Source organism: Podarcis melisellensis (assembly GCF_964234715.1).
Source record: "Podarcis melisellensis genome assembly, chromosome: 11".
Lineage (NCBI taxonomy): Eukaryota > Metazoa > Chordata > Lepidosauria > Squamata > Lacertidae > Podarcis > Podarcis melisellensis.
Genome location: NC_138543.1, coordinates 27,388,245 through 27,406,193, shown reverse-complemented (window position 1 = coordinate 27,406,193; position 17,949 = coordinate 27,388,245). Strand labels below are relative to the sequence as shown.

Here is a 17,949-nt window from a genome sequence, read left to right as displayed (position 1 = left end):
TGTCCACGTGTCTTTATTCCCCAAGCGGGGATCAGGTCCTCGAATCACAAATCATTGGGACTCCAGCCCCTGTCAACCCATGTGGTCCATGTCACAGATTAACAGGAGCTGCTGTCCAACTACATCTAGACTGCTCCTGTTTCAGGCTCCAAAAAGTCACTCGTGTGCCCTCTAGGACATTTTAAGCTGTGTCTCAAACAGACCAAACTAACCCCTCTCCCCCAATGAATTGTTTTAGGCATGTGTGCTTTTTCTCCCTGTTGGGTTTAAAAGAAAAAAAAAAATCTTCTAGACTTCACCGTACGAGTTCATCTAAGTATGTAAATACATCTCACCTGTTTCTCAGTGGTTCCCCTTTTGCCTCCTATCCTGTTTGCTCTCTACCAGAGTTCAATATTGGAGGGAGTAATATGTTTGAAAATTAAGTCTTTGGAAATGGAATACAGTTTACTTTCCTTAATGTGATATGGCACTTCAGTCAGCTCTATTTGAGTTTAAGAAAAATCTAGCAGCATTGTCATGCAAATATTTTTTTAAGTTCTTGTAGCACATAGCCTGGCATTTCATAGAATCACAGAATCTTAGAGCTGGATGGGACCCAAGGGCCATCTAGTCCAACCCTTAGCTGTCAACCTTCCCTTTTTTTGCGGGAAATTCCCTTATTCCAGTGCCGTTTCCCGCTGCTTCCTGCTGCTATCCCGGATTCTTAGATAGGCTGTAGACTGTCCCTAGGACAGGTGAGGCTGCTGATCCCTTATTTTCAAATCTGAAAGTTGAAAGATATGGTCCAACCCCCTACAAAGCAGGAATCTCCTAGCAAGGGACATGAATGTGCTCAGGCTGGGACCCCCACAAATCACATCTTGCTAATGCTGGCATGGAGGATAAGATTTGTGGTGAAATCCTTGTTCCAAACTAAGCTCTTATTGTGTGTTTTAAACGCGTCACTATTTAGATCTCAGAGTAAACTACCTGGGGCAGCAATCCTTGCAAGGTGGGTCAGACAAAGGCCAGGACAAAGATGTGCAGCTCTACAATGTCTGAATCTACAAATTTGATATCCCCGTGTATAAACGGAGGAGTTAATACATCACGTAAACGTGATAAAGGCAAGCAATTTGACTGCACATCTAACACACAATGTTTCCGCAACAATGGCACTGTTTGGGCCTCTGTAAAAACATTTTCCTCCCCAAAATAGTACTTATGGCTCATTTCAGTGAGTCTCAAAGAAAATATCACCAGCTACAATATAAGAATTCAATGACAGCACTCATCTCCAGTATTTGTCAGGTAGGTTTTGTATTATTTATTGTCTTGTAAATAAAGTTTAAATGCTTTTTCCCCCAGCCTTGGTTGCAAACTATCTACCCATTTTCAGTTCAACAGCAGGGAATAAAAGCTGCCATCATTTGATGTCTTCCTCCCCCTCCCCCCCCCCGATTCTTTGTGCCTCCTTTCCATGGATTTCATTATAGCTACTGGAGGTATATATTGTCAGATCTAGGGCACAGCAATGCTAAGTAAACGGGGCGGGGGAGGGTTGTGAAATTTTTATGATCCTTGGAACAGGAGTGGAAGACAGAACATATTCAGCCTCCTGCACTTTCTCTCCCCCATCCCTCCAAAGTGTGTGTGTGTGTGTGTATCTGTTCTTCTCAAGCCTAGTAGCTTGCTTCAACTTTATTAACACACACCCCTAAGATGCTTGCAGGTTTGCTGAAGATTAGATGGCTACAGACATTTTGTCAGATTCCAGACATTTAGGGCTGATTCACAAATGCAGGCACATTACTTGAACAGTTTTCATTGGGGCAACCATGTTATTGTGTTGCAGCATCAGCTTGGTAACTTGATTACATGGAATGACTAGCAGCTAAATGCTTCAAGCTCAACATTTCTAGTAATGTTAAAATTGTATCTAACTCTCTGCTGGTTCATACACGCATACAAGGCATTGCTGCAGTTATCAAACAGTTAACAGGAATGTGTGAACAAGCCCTTGGGATGTAAGATGCACATTTTTAGCCTAAATAGAATATGATCTGAAATCTGTTCATGAGCAGAGACCCATATAATTTTACGCAACACCTTTTTCCATTTATATACGCAGCCTATTCATTCCCACAAAGAGATGAATTCAGGGCATGTTCTGTATTCCCTTTACCTGTGAAATTTAATGGGCTCTTAACTAGCTACACAAAGAAAATTAATGGCACTAGCTTGCCATATACCTAATAAATGTCTTTTCTAGCTGCTGACAAAGGCAGCAAGGGCAGCTGGAGGTCTTAATATGATTTTTGGGCTGTTTGGGTGAGGATCAATGGCACTGTAGACTGGGCAGGAGAGAGTTTTCTCTCTGCCCATTAGCCAACTTTGGATGAAGTTTAACAGTTATTAACAAAGCCACACCTGAAAAATAAATATAAATATATTCTGCAGTCTACATGCTTATTCTCCGAAATGTACCAGGTGAGATTCAGAAGGAATACTCAATACACAACCACAACATATTATACTGAAGTTAATATGGAAGGCTACCAGATTTCCACTGGATATATTCATGCATTATCTGTATGTATTATACAGAGCACTACTGACTTTCATTATGACTCAGAACAGAGGCAGATACTGATCTCTGACATTACACAGGCAACATTCCTTTTTGGTCTTCCCCACCACAGATGGGATAGATTCAGGAATCGTTTCGTCGCTGCTGCAAAAAGCTTCAAGGTGAACTAGGTTTTAGAAAACTGATCCTTCACCAAATATGCAATGAATAACAACTTTCGCTATATATTCTGGACAATGGGTAATATTCCTGTGCATGTTTCGCTTGTGTGTGTATTATATCGTTTCCTTACAATGGCCATTTTCTGTTAGCTATGTGTTACGGAGAAATAATGGATATTCTCCAGCAAGGCTTACCCAAAACACTAGAGAAAACACTGGAAAAGTCACCAACGCACAGTGCTTTCCCACCAAGTCAGCGCAAATAACTGTAGTCATTGAGTTATGCTAAAATGATGTGAATATAAAGAAGTTCCCTTGGCAACCAGAGGCAGCAAATCCTGATTGGATGCAGGTTAAGTGTTTTGTCTGAAATCTCTTCACACTACAGGGAAAAGGAGCCGTATTCTTTGTTGCAAGATTTTTCATAGAAGAAAAGGGAGATACAAGGAAAATAGTCCTCTCTTTCTTCCTTTCCTTTGGCAGGAACGGGATCTCAGTAGACTAGAAAATACAGGGGTTTGCCCTGCCTGGAATAAGGACACAGATCACAAGCATGAGAAGGAATGAGCTAAATACAAAAGGAGTCTAAGAAGAAGGGGGAGGAGGGAAAAAGGCTAAACTGAAGCTATGTTTAGAAGCATTAAACAAATCTTACAAATAGGCAGTCTATTAAATGGAGAATAAGAATTAGAAAAGCAGCACCAAAAATACAGAATGCAATGTTATCATGGATAAAGCTACCATTTGTTTAGGCACACAGAATAACTGCTTCTGTCTTAAAGGAGGAGTGCTGATTGTTATAGCTAGTGTAGCAGAGGCAGAGGCTACGTGGGACCTTCAACTGCTCCTTGAGTTGTTCTAACCAGGAACAAGAAACATGGTAAGAACCATTGGGAACTTCCTCACTCAGGCCCGTTCCTAACAGGTTGTATCTGCAGAAGGGGTAGAAATCCCCCACGTAAAGCAAACTTGCCTAATTTGCATTTTGCAAAACGATATGCAAACTGAAACATAGACATACTTCAAAATTCGCCCCTTTCTGAGTTATTCAATGCAGTTCCACAGCCAGGTAATGTGCAACGAAAATGCATATACTAGGGTAAAAGCATGCATATAATAGTGAAAATAACATACAGAAATGCATTACAGTCAAAAATGCTTTGCAAAAATGTTCACATTAGGCAAATTGCATACAAAGAAGTGTGTTAGAAAAAGAAGAAAAAGGGTTTGGATTTGATATCCCGCCTTTCACTCCCCCTCAGGAATCTCAAAGTGGCTAACAATCTCCTTTCCCTTCCTCCCCCACAACAAACACTCTGTGAGGTGAGTGGGGCTGAAAGACTTCAAAGAAGTGTGACTGGCCCAAGGTCACCCAGCAGCTGCATGTGGAGGAGCGGAGACGCGAACCCGGTTCCCCAGATTACGTGACTACCGCTCTTAACCACTACACCACACTGGCTCTAAAGAAATAGGCACTAAAGTAGCTGATTTTTCATGAGAACCCCTCTTTATTGCAGACTGCTTTGGAAAGGTGAACTGAACTTGAAAAGTGAGAAGCTAGGAGAAACTAAAACTGAAATATTTGTCCAGCTCTAGTAGTATCCAAGGGTGGTTTTGAGCTAGCAGAAAGAGCTTCCACACACAAATGGCAAGGCACCAATTTTTCAGCAATCTCCCGTACTGACTGCAGCTCCCAATGCAATATCTCATTTCAGAGGACCCCCCTACCCTCAAAAACAGTTTTAAGGGTGATGCAGCCAATAGAGGGGATTGCTGGAAAGCACCAAGTAGAATTAAAAGCTTTGCATATTCGTGTACATTATATAGCATTATCCTGAGCTCAATACACATACCAATGTCTAACTAACCCCTCCAACTTGATGCAATGTCATGATATCAGATTATAATGCTTGGATACCATTAGAAAGGTAAAGGATAAAAGAGGGGGGGAAATGCTTAAACTGAAATTATGGATTTATAATGCAAAAAAGGATACAATTTGTTTGGAATAGGTTTAAGTGGGCAATACACTTTACGTTACTAACACTTTCAGCTAGCTTCATTGCCACTATGAACATCTTTAATAATAAAAAAGTAATTAGGGCTGGCTGATTTAAGAGGAAAGAACTCTAAAACTATGACAGTGATGACTTAATATTGCAAATTACAGTTTTTAGTACAGGTAATTTAGCATACCAAATCACAGTTCTAATTTCTTTCCACAGGGCAAAAGCAGAAGAAATGTACTTGTGGGGGAGGGTGCGACACTGAAAAGGAAAGTCTCTTAAAAAGAAAAACCCTTGAAAAGATTAAGAAATGTAACCTACTTATTCACAAAAGTGCTCCAGCCATACAAGAGGGCTAGATAGCTCATCTTCTAATTCATATATCCAAATGTATATATTCAGAAGAATGTTTCCAAAGAATAGTGGGAATGATGTACCCCAAAGAAATGTGTAAGCATATACACTATACTGATTTGTTCAAAAAGAAAGAAAGAATTGTTGATTATTCCAATGAAGTATTAATATATGAATTGGATATCTTCTTGGAGTAACTTCCACAATGCTGAGTAGTGAATGGAAATAGCCACTGCAAAATATAGAAACTGAAACAGTGTTGTAACTTACCTCTACGCATATTGATACTTTAAAAAAAAAATACCACCTCAAAAATGCACATAAAGCATCTTGCCAGGTCTTGCAGATACCACTGATGGTAAGCAAGGCCATTTTGGGTAGAGATGAGTGAACTCCCTTCACTTATTTTGAACTGGGATCAGAAGTTACAAGCATACATGTAAAAGTTCTGTCCCCTTCTTCAGTTATTCTGAATCCATTTGCAATTGCACTTTTCCGGTTCTGGGGGCAGCAGGTGGTTGAACAAACACAGAGGAATGACTTCTTTCCTCCCTCAGTGGCTATAGTGCTTGCTTGTATATAGAATGTGGAAGTCGCTGAAAGTGTCATATCCCAAACAAAGGAAATACAAACTAATGTGATTAATTAGAAACTCCTTGGTTAAAAAGGCAGAATGGTGAGGCTGACTGAACCTGCCTGCCTCCTAAGTTTCTTTCTGAGAGGGCTGCCTAACCACCTTTTTTTAAAAAAAGTAAGGTCAGAGCCTGGGGCCCCTTGAAAACATCAGCAACTGCGCCATTGATAATCCATCCTTGAACATATTTATATATGAGCATTTAAAAAAAACAACAACTGCTCTTCTTGCTACCCATTTTGACCCCAAGTCAAACCAACACTAACATTTTAAGAAGTTATTCCTCCCTTTTTCTTTCTTTCTCAGGAGTATAGTAACAAAGCATCTTCTCTGTCAACACAAATATTTTTGCAGAAAAAACAGGCAGGAAACAAGTGGGACGTACAACAAGATGTCGCAGTGTATCCTTCTTACTAAAAGGAATGCTCTTGTTTCGGGTTTTAACCAGATGTTCACACCAAGGAAGACATTCCACTATTCTCCCCTGGCTGGTCACAGAACCATTTCTGAACTTCCTTGCTGCCATTCTAATATTCTGTGGTTACCGAACGTACTCAGTCCTCAATGGTTTTGCCCTCTTGTTTGTCTGTGGTCTCAACTGAGCTTCAATCCTGTTGGCACTCACCATTTATTAGGCAGAGTGATTAACGTTATGGAATCAGAGTGACCATTTTTTGAAAAAAATACTACACCCAAACAAATTAAATTAGTCCCTGCCAGTTAAAATGTCATGAGATATGTAGCTTCCAAGAATAACCAGAAAACACTTTTTTCCACAATGCGGAACCACCACAGAATTAGCTTGCATGGAAGCAGTTATTACTAATCTTCCAGCATATGACCCTATTTGGAAGAGTAAGAAAGCCAAAGAATATAGCACAGTTAAACAAATAAAACTTCACAGAAGGAAAATTCTCAAGACCAAATCTAATTTTCCTTTCCCATTAATCTTCATGGCCATTAGTTCTAACATCTTGGTTGTTCACCAGCATGAATTACACCTATATAGCCAATGGCTAATTTCCGAAAAGAAAAATGTACAGGCATACCTCGGAGATATGCCGGGTTTGGTTCCAGACGACCGCAATAAAACAAGTATAGCAATAAAGTGAGTCGCACCATTTTTTAAAAGTTTCCCAGTGCATATAAAAGTTGTGTTTACACTATAGTATAGTCTATTAAGCCAGGCTAGCTGGCTGCAGGGGGGGGGGACAAAGCTCTAGCCCTAGCCAGGTCAGAAGAGGGGCGATGGCAGCAGGAGGCTTCCTTTCCCTGGAAGCAGCTGAGCTGTCCACAGCTGCACCCGTGCCCTCGTAAAGAGCAATATCTGTAAAGAACAAGGTGTCCTGTATAAGCTCAGGCCCATCTGCAAGCCAGAAACTCAGATATAATGGGTGGAGCTGGTTAGTGGAAGGTTCCTAGGAGGTATGAACAAATACATTCCACAGAAGGACTCCTTTTCACCCCAAACCAAACCATGGCTTAGTTCAGCGTGGCAGCAAAACTGTCAGAGGGGAACAAAGTGGCAGCGATCTCTCTACATGCTTGCATTCTTGTGCTAGACCATAATTTGGGTTAGCATCACATTTGAACTAAGCCACTGTGCTTATATATCAGAAAGCTGATCACTTGGAATATGGAACTTAAGTGCCAACTAAGGACATAAGCGGACATCTGAAATTGTCGGAAATGTGTACCTTTAGCAAAAGTGTCAGAATGCAACGTTAAAAATCTATCACTATCCATACAAAATTATTGATGGGAAAGAAAGCAAACAAGGGCAAGCTTGGCACTGACCGTGTGTGTGTGTGTGTGTGTGTGTGTGTGTGTGTGTGTGTTAAGCAAGCATTATCGTGACTAGAGATGGGCAGAGCATTATTTTTAAGAAGCAGTTCATTTTTAATATTCTCTTTAATATTCCTGGGCTATAGTTTTAAAATGTCCTTGTCCAGAGCTTGGACATACAGTAATTGAAATGTTTAATTCTATAATAAATAATTACATAACCTCATTAGATTCAGAAATTCCCAGCAAATATATTTCCATTGTGTTATTTTGTAAACCCATTCTTAGAACATTTATCTATACATTTAAGTAACAAGTTCCCTAAATCCAGGGGCATTTTAGTAAAGAGAGAAATCTAATTTAGTTTATGTTCCTAAACAGTTAATAAAGTTAATAAGAACTGCCTTCAATATGACTAGCGTCATACTTGGAATACTCAATAAATTGATCACTGTTATGTATATTATATTTGACGAGAGAGAGAAAGCTCCTTGCAAGAATCAGAGTAATGTATTCAATAGTTTGCAAACCCACAGTCCCAGAGAGACTAACACAAGTCCAAATGTGATCTCTCAATGCTGAACTCAGAATGGCTACTGCAAGTTAATTCAGAACCAAACAGTGCTGCTTTTGATGTCAATTGCCTTAATGTGAGATCAGGAACGATCAAGGCTGCTTTCAAAAGTGATGCTTAGAGTGTCTTTTAGTTATTAACACTTTGAAGAAAATGTTAATATGGCTAATTCTGCATTTAACACAAGAAACAAGACATTTTTAATTTGAGTGACAGCCCCTAGAAACAGGGTTGTAAAATTTGTGAGGAGACATGGCTTTGAAGATGGGCATGATTAATTCCTGACTGTCCCAAGTAAAACCAGCACCAATTTAAGTACATACTGGGAAAGTCAAAGTTATGAGAGTAGCTTGTTTGGACCAAGGGGTTATGGAAACCAAACAATTTTTCTGTTATCTTTTATTGCATCTGATTTTTTCATCCTGTCATTTCTGAAGGATTCCAGATTCAACCAGATTCAAGTAGGTGATGGCCTTTACCATCACACAGGCAGGCACGTATTCTTACATTGATGAGGTGATCTGGAGTTTCAAATTATTTGACTGTCTGACTAAACACTAGCAGAGCTGATCACACCCCTTAGTTCAAGCTGCAGGCACAGCTGGAATAGGTGATCAGAGGGAGGAATTTGCAGAACAAGCGGTAGCTACATATGTAGGAAATTGGAATTCTGCAACATTTGGGGCTTAGTCTAGCAGTATTGAGTTTTACATATTGGGTTATATCCAATGTTAGTAATACTCAGAGTAGGCCTGTCAAAATGAACAGACTTAACTCAATTTATTTCCATGGATCTACTCTGAGTATGACTGACACTGGCTATCACCCACTGATTTGAATTTAACCAACTGAATATCAACTGTAATATTTAGAATGTTTTAAACAGGATAACAGCAAACAAGGTAAGAGTGTTCTATGGCACATGACTTGAACATCAGTGGAAGAGCAAGTCAGAACAATGTAATGCAATTAATACTGAAGTGGGCAAGAACTACACTTCTCCAGCCACTTAAAAGCTCCTCATAGGCTACTAACAAACATATATCACAGAAAGGTTAATTATTCTGCTCATAAATCTACAGTTTCTTTGGGGCCGTCAGAGAGAAAACCCTTTTCATCTAAAAACCTATTGCAGAGAGTGCCCACACAGGCTTTCTAGAAGTAGTCAAGGAGTTATCCATTCGTTTTGAGTAAGAGGCAAATATCTATACCAGTTCTGAGGAAAGACACTTTTCATAATCACCCAACTATCTGCTAAGTGAAAACATATGGCGCAGTTTAGGCAAAGCTTGCCAAAGGTCTTTATTGAATGGAAAACAGGTGCTCTTGTTGTCTGCCATGTAATACCCTATTTACCCCCAAGTCCAAAGGTTACTGGACTAATAGTTGCCTTGTGGTAATCGGGGGAAACTAAGTTACTTGGCATGGTCAAACATCTGGGACATATTTTATATGCTTGCAACATATGCTTCAGCTTCAATTAAAGTGAGGCTTTGGCACATTTATTAATCTTTTGACTTTTATTCTATAAGGGGACCCACTGACCTCACTTTGCTATTTTACCAAATGAGAAAACAGAAAAGTAATGAGAGCTAGAGGTCAGCATCAATCAACACTGCAGAATTTACATTTGTTTTCTCTCAAAACTGTATTATACACACCGTTAAAATGTGTGAATTCACTCTTGTTGTGTATTATACACAATTATCCATGCAATACAAGTCTAGTTTAGGGTATGGAGGAGAACTAAAACTAATCCTTCTAAAATTCTGCAAATGTAAAGGTTGTCTTCCAAAAATACAGTGTCTAGTCTCTAGGAATGCTTTGCAAAATAATCCTGTGTACATTATTTGCATCAAACTATAGTGTTACATAAACCCAGACACTTATGAACATTATATTGTGAATATTCAGTCTAAACGTTTTCCTATAAGAATAAATAGCAGGGAATTCATATCTTCATGGTTTGAGTAGTTATATTCAATAAGTATTTTGGAACCATTTTGTTGGATTCAGACTGCCAAATACCGTTCCAGATAGTATGCTATTTTTAGCTTAGTATGCTTTGCTTGTTAAGTAATTTACACAAGACAATAAAATACTTTTCTTGATTACTTAGTAACAAAAAGAATGGGTCAATTCCTTAATTACTAAGTAGCTAAGATTTATTTAAACAAAGGGTATATTAGAAGTACTTATGTGTATACATTTTACAGGTGTTGCAGATATTTCTATGGATACAAAAATTACTGGACATTCCCATATAATATGCTATAATTATAATGAAATATGAATAAGAGGAGGAAAATACTCACAAATGGATAGCAGACCTACGTTTATCAGAGGAGAAATGCTTTTGAGTTAATATACAAGCTCACTACATCTACATGGCTGACCTTCACAATAAATCACATATTCTGTTGCCAGACATATACACTACTGAAAGAAAGCACACGTGGCTTTGCACAAAGAAAATTTAGGTATGACGTTATTTCATGATTGCAGCTTGTATCAAAATGATTTAAATGTGTACAAGAAAAAAAATGCTGTCTCTGTCTCTTGAATGTTAAGATAATAAGGAAATAGTCCAAATTTTCATCTTTCAAAACACAGACCTTAATTGTTCAAAGGGCTAACTAATCACAGTGAATTTTCTGACACTTGAAATGTTTAGTAGCTGCCAGCCTACGAATTCTTATAGCGGTACAGAACTGTACATCTCTACTAGCAACAAAGGTCAAGGGCATAAATTAAGATACTTTTTCTTTCTCTAGCCTTAAAAAAAGTCAGTGCTTTATTACAACAGAAGTACAAGAACGTTCGTAAAGGTCAATGTTTTCTGTATTTAACGTGAAGTGCTTTAAAAGAATCTGAATACTTTTCTCTATAAATGCCCTCATTTCAAAACTTAAAACACAACAAAACATTTATCTTGCTGTACTTTTACTTCCCCACAAACCAGTCCTGCCAACTAATGCCATTGCTTCACTCTTACAAGGTCATTCTAATTTCCTCTCTGTGCCTCTTCCCTCCCCTCTAGGGACGACCATGCAGTCCTATTGCTTGCTTCAATAACCTGTATAAACTAGCTGTTATTTACTGTGGTGGCAAATCCTCGACCTGACCAGCAACCTAGGAACTGAGCAACATTCTCAAGAGCTAAAAGAGCTACCATAGTCCCTTAGGTTGATGCTGGGCTGCACAACACCAATCCCAAATCCATCTGTAAGAGGCCCATGAGAATTGTGATTATTTAAATATCATATGGAGTGAAACACGAACCAAACATTCTTCTGCCAAGTAATTCTCAGAAAATTATAGATGGCAATAGACCACCTTCAAACAGTGTGGCTTTTCTATTTTTACAACATTTCTTCCCACAAGTAAGTACAGCCCTATTTGTAATACTCAAGACAGGACAAATTTTTGTCCTTCAAAAACAGTTGTCACTGCAGTTATCTTCACAACAGCTATCAAGTTCCAGACAAGCTGAATTATTTTTGTTCCTGGTAGGAGGAAAAAAAATTGACCCAGCTCTGGACAAAAAAGGGAGGATTTATAGTCCTCTTTCCCTTCCTACAATATACACTGGCATTGTTAGGATGATAAACAGCTCTGTCCAATTTTCTGGACTAAAAACACTTCAGCTCCTTTTTAACTGTCTGCAAGAACAGTGTCATGTCTAAATTCTCCCATCCCCAGGTACCCAAGTGCTAGGAAAGATAATTACCTTGTCATCTCTGTCATCCTCTTCTTCCTCGTCCTCTAGCATGTCCTCCACTACCTGCAGACACAAACAGGAGTAGTTGTCATGAGTCAACAAGGTAGTTTTTGTTCTGCCAAATCATTAAGCCTTCCGTGGTTGGAAATCTTTATTAAATATTTCCAAATAAATGCACAACAGGAAAATTTAACCTACAGATTCACACTATGGTAATACTCTGAAAAGCTTTGTCCTGTATGCAATCCCATCAAGATGGTGCCCTGATTTGAATGCTATGTTAAGAAAAAAGCATGGCTCGTTATGAATGTGCACACCGAGTCTGCACTCATCACTTTGCTGCTGTTTGGCACTCAGCTAATTCATAGTTTGGTTTAGCATGTCATTTGAACCCAGACTTGTGGTTTAGTTCTTCGGAACAAACCATTAGCAGTAACCTGTATAGGACAAACCTTCATTATGTCTCATGTTTAGAGCCAAAACTAGGATTTTGATGGCACACTAAGGCAAACTATGGCTTATGTCAGCACAGCCCAAGAGCAAAGCAACCAGAAAGGAGTGAAGCAGCTGTGATCTTCTTTCCAGGACTCTCATATCCCTGCCAAGCAATTGATCCTTGAACTGAAAGGAGATTTGCCATGATTGGGTGGAAACTAACATCATTGTAAAAAGCAAGCTGTACGAATGTAGCAGACCAAAAACAAAGTAAAAGGTGGTCCCTGAAGGTAAGGAGTCCAAGGACAAAGACTCCTTAACTGAGTGTTAGAGCACTAAGATATACAAAAGACACACATTGAGAAGTATAGAAATGGAATTGAAGAAACAATCTTTCAACCACTGAAAGATTGCGACCTTCACTTAACAGGACACTATTTGCATGTTGACACTGTATTATTTATAGTATTACTGCAGTTACTAGACAGTTTGCAACCATATTTTGCATGATCACACTATGGCCATATGGCCATGACTGACGGTCTGTTGTGGCAACAAGCTGCAGTGAGCATCAGGCTCATTCACTCCCTTCTTCCCTCCTCCTGCTTATCCAGAAACTGCTGCATTTGGTTTTACTTAACTGTGCTTTGCCATACTATCAAGACGAACAAATTGCGGTTAAGATTAATATGGTTATTTCAAACCATCTTCGAACTATAGCTACTGGAAGCTACCATAGTAAAATTTAAGCACAATTCCAAGTCTGAACTAAGTAACATGCTGTAGTTGATCAAAAGGGGAAGTGAAAGAGCCCAAACACATCCTCCTGGCTGTAGGAAATGGGGAGATGAATGAAGGGCTGGGAAATGTGCAAACCAGAAATTCTCTATGGCTTGTTTTATGACTTATCATGACTTCTGATATATGTATTAACAGCCAATATGTACCAAAAGCCTTTGCATGCTTAACTCTTGTAACACAGTTTAGATTTAAGGTAGGTGATCACAACACTCTCACATGAACAATACACTGTATGCAGAAGGCTAGGGTTATTTCTTTAATGTATTTTGCCTCAAAATTGTTTTGTTTTCATTGTTTTGGATTCCAATTGAAATATTATGCAGGGCACAGATATATCTGATATGGACCTGTGATACAAAGATGAATAAATACTACTAACAATAACCATGCAAAATACCCTGGTTTCTTAAATTCTATGTGTAAGAAGGCTTTTTAAAAATATTCAAAGTAACTATTACCTAGGTATAAGATTCAGGAAAATCTGTACCATAGGTTGCTTCTACACATGAGATTAATCCTAGCCATTTTCTCAGAACAGATTATAAACAGGGCCATCTATGTGATTTGATGATAGAGAAGTTTGCCTATTAAGCTGACTAGTCTTTGTGAGTAGTTATCCCTATTAAATAGCTGCCGGGGGGGGGGGGGTGACTGCTAAGGCTTGTAAGAGAATGGATATACACCGTGTAGGCTAGAGAAGGGGCAGACGGTGGAAATAAGTATTTCCCCTTTTAGAAATAAATTGTGGCAATGAATAATCTCCATCCCAAATTGGTCATTATTTGTGATGAGCAAACTCTCATTGAAAATCTATTTGGTCTTTTTACCCTTTCCTTGATAATACTGTGGGGGTAGGTAACCTTGATCATTTCCTACCAACTACTCTTGATGAAAGCAAAAAAAAAAAAAACTAAATGAAGTATGCCTGCCTCTATCCTATTAGTTTCTCTTTCCCAGCCATCTCTCCCCATATTGCTGAGAAGTGGAAGGGCATAAGTGGTGATGGGAAGGTCTTGCTAGAATCAGAAAATATATTTCTGGCTTGTCCTTAACAGGAAATGGAATTCATGAACATGTCATGGAGAAAGTAAGGCAGAAGCCCTTCAGCAGCATGCAGTGAAATTTCCCATAGGGGAACAGTTCAGGCCAGAGGCATCGCATCTTCCTCCCTAAGCCAGACAGAAACTTCCCAGGCTGTGGGAAGGAAGTGCCAGGGGAACATTTAGGGGACTAGCCTAGTCCCCCTAGTCCACTGACCACACACTACTGAAGCCCGTATATGCTAGGTTTCTATGTGAACTGCAGTTTGGAAGTCTATCGAGTTGTGTGAAGAACTTATACAAATACTTTTTAGAGACCATTATTTTTACTTGTGTTTTTTTTTAAAAGTTTCCCCCCATCCCTTTCCTAGCAATGCTTTCCCACTAAACAGCAATACTTCCTTTTATCCTTATAAGTTGAAAAGAGCAGCACAGGAGGAGTGCCAAAAATATGAGTGTTAATGTAGCTTCTGCTACTGTTTGTGCTGGAGCAGGCCATCAATGTTTCATTTTCATTGTCGATTCAAAGGATCACCTGAAGGTGTTGCAGGAACCAAAGTGTGGTTCTCAGGGGTGAGAGAACAACACTCCCTCCACCCTCTGTCTTTGGTTCTATCTTTCTGTTCAAATAACTCATGTGTTATTGGGGGCAATGCAAGTAATGCAGCCGACTTTTGGAGAGAAAGTTTATTCTGCAGCATATACATTTCAACTGTATTTATTCTGTAGTTATTTAGGATCATTTCAGCTTTGCTTTATAAGGCATTGCTGTTCCTTCTCAGACCTTTGGATGGCATAGCATCTAAATAGTAATATATATATATATATTATAGGGCAAACATTAAGGAAACAGTATTTTACTTAAGGTTTATGTAGTGGGGGGGGGGGAATGCTTAACATTGCTTCAGAATCTGTGCTTTAAATTTTGCTGTCTGCAACCTTGCTTGAAATCCAGCATTATTAATCAAACAAAGGAAAGGCACCGGGGAAATCAGAAAGCTCTAATGCAAGCAGTTAAAAGTGACATGACCTTCTGTAATGTCACTTGTCACAGATGTATATGACACATAGCAGTGGAAGATATTGAAAGAACCTAATTCCTGGTGCTGATCCATGATTATTATACGAATATAGATGACACTTAAGAGCACAGATAAGATAGTCTCACATATTACACACGAGTTTCTTTATTGTGCTTACTGTTTAGCCATAAATTACACAATATGGCTCAAGAACCCTCTTCCCTTTCTGCTTTGCAAGGTATTTATTGACAAAAAAGCAAGACAGAATTATTTGTATGACAGCATTCAGACCATATATCATTTCCTCCTGCCAGAATGCAAGCATCATAGTATACACATAACAAATGCAACAGAAATAGGCAGCAGACAACATGACACATAAGTTGCTTAGATGCCCATATCCATCCCAACACAACAGATATAATTGCAATTGAAATATGCAGAATACATTGAAATCATGTAATTATATAGTTAGAAACAGTGGTGACTGATGCCCACTGGAACAGGGAGGATGGGAGGCAGGGAACCCAACAGTGGGTGGAGCCAGGTCCAATTGACAGGCAGAACCAACGTATTCTAGCTTTGTCCCCATCCTCATCTTCACTGTGTGAGAATAAGAAGGATGAAGCTCCCCACCCTGAACTGGTTATAATGGCAAGTGTGAGCTGCAGGTCTCAGGTTTTAAAGATCTCGGTTTTTAAGGGCCTGCTTAATTAACACAGGTTTATCTTTTTCTTTTAAAGATGTCTACAATGATTGGGAATGATTCCTGCCAAACCTCTATCAAGAAGGGGTTTCATAAGGCAGGGCCCGCCACACTAAAGGTCTGGCCAGCCAAACCTCAGGGGCAGGTGGGACCTGGTGCTTCACAGTCATCCCTCTCCCTTGGCTGTCTTCTAGGTTCATGCTAACTTCAATTCCCTACCACCCTGAATATACTCTAGTTTTGGCTCCATTCAATTCTGGCTATGTTTCCTCTGAATTGGCTATAGCAATCAAACAGGTCTTGTTGGCCCTCAACTCAATACTTCCAATGGTGTTTCTCTGGGTGTTTCACCTTCTGTGTCATGCAAAGACACATTGGGGAGCTTGATATCCTGATCAAAAGGAAGGAAAACGAAACCAACCAAGTACCGGTAGACCTGAAACAGATCAGCCTCTGCAAACCAGACCACAGCATGCTAGACTAGAAGCAGAAAGCAGCAAAGCTCCCTGCAGAACGAACAGCCCCAGACGGTTCAAGCAACAGTGCTGACCTACACACCAAAAAACAAACAAACAAACAAACACCCCAAGGACACAGTTGACTTTAAATTCTGGAGCTGACATAACTCCAATTGCAATGTAATACGGTTTAATATCACTGGACCAATGGTACTTTTAAATATGTGAAAGGATGTTTCACACGAAAAACATGTGAAAAGAGGAAAGTTTGTAGATGTGCAAGTGTGCTAATGCATGCAAGGTTATATGTAGAAACAGACACACAACAAAATAGGCTCACTCCACGTAACTGTCATATCTATTTTGATCAGCCCACATTATTATGTAACCCAGCACATGGCTGCACATTTCCTCTGCATGTAGCCAGGGTTATTAATATATTAATATTATTGTTCTTTGCAACTAGATTCCTGTTAGGTAGGGTCATATTAATATGGCAATTTTACAGAATCACAGAGCTACTTAGAACTTTTTGGTCATGATAGTTAAAATAGTGAAAAGGCATTTGATTAGCTCTCCTTGTGACATCAATATGACTTAAAAGAACTTCACTTTGGCTAAATCATACCCTACACCTAAACATATGGAATATGAATGCTACCAACATTTATTTGCAATCATTTTTCATAAATAAATGCTTCTTAGGGAACCTTGGGTAACAGAAACGCTGTATGGACTCTTCACTTGGGTGTCAAACCCGGGTAAACCTCTGAAATGAATAAAATGCAGAATGGCCCTTTTTGTCACTTGGCAGTCAACACAGAAAAATGTTTCCCATACAAAGATAGGCAGTCCTGTTTTATTAACTGTTGTACCACCATCATGGTCCTGCATTTATATAATAAAAATAGTGCTGACTTTAATATTTACCAAAAAGCTACAGAAAAATGCCTAAGTTAAAAAGCCATACAACAATTCTGAATAAATTGCATAATATAAAGTATGAAAGCTACAGAAAATCACAAGTCATGTGGGTATTCTCAATAGTTGAAAAATGATAAAAAGTGTAGGCATCTCAACTAGTGAAATGCTGGATAATCCTGGAGCACTCCGACATCATTCAGAGCACACCTGTTTTTTGAAAGTACACAGAAGTTAACATAACTTACCAAAACAAATACTGTATTTGCATATACTGTATATTTATTTCAACCTAAAATAATATGAAACTGTGGCCTGACACTATTTTTTTATTCAATAAAGGAAACAGAACTGGGTCCTGAGTCAATGTTTCTACTCTAGGGACACAAAGGGATTCGTGAGGAATCTGGAGCTGATTTAATTCCCTGCCCTCCCATTTGTCTCTGCAAAATCTAAACCACAATATGTGTCTGCGTGTCAGTTGATTTACAGTGCTTACACATAATTATAATATAAAATTATTGAATGTGCATGGATTGAAGAGGATGTGTAAAACCACTCAGACTATTGCAGGTCATCTGAAAGTACTTTAGGTCAAGCTGAAGATTCCCTACAGTCAATAAGCCTAATATCAGAGTCTTATGTGGTCATTTTCACAACAGGGCATCTGCTTCTCTCACACAGAACAGTGGAAGAAGAACTTTTTAAAATGCCGTAATTGAAACAAAACATCCATCTCTTACAGAATGGCAGCTTCAA

General features: G+C 39.0%; 1 protein-coding gene across 7 annotated transcripts in view; it reads right to left on the bottom strand.

The window, feature by feature from the left end:
- Positions 1-17,949, bottom strand: part of MCTP1 (multiple C2 and transmembrane domain containing 1) — a gene marked incomplete at its 3' end in the record, with an annotated part of 170,454 nt that overhangs the window by 10,628 nt on the left and 141,877 nt on the right. For all 7 annotated transcript variants that reach the window (XM_081930144.1, XM_081930145.1, XM_081930146.1 and 4 more), the window contains one exon: positions 11,817-11,870. In XM_081930144.1, the coding sequence (XP_081786270.1) occupies positions 11,817-11,870 (54 nt within the window). The remainder of the gene's footprint in view (positions 1-11,816; positions 11,871-17,949) is intronic.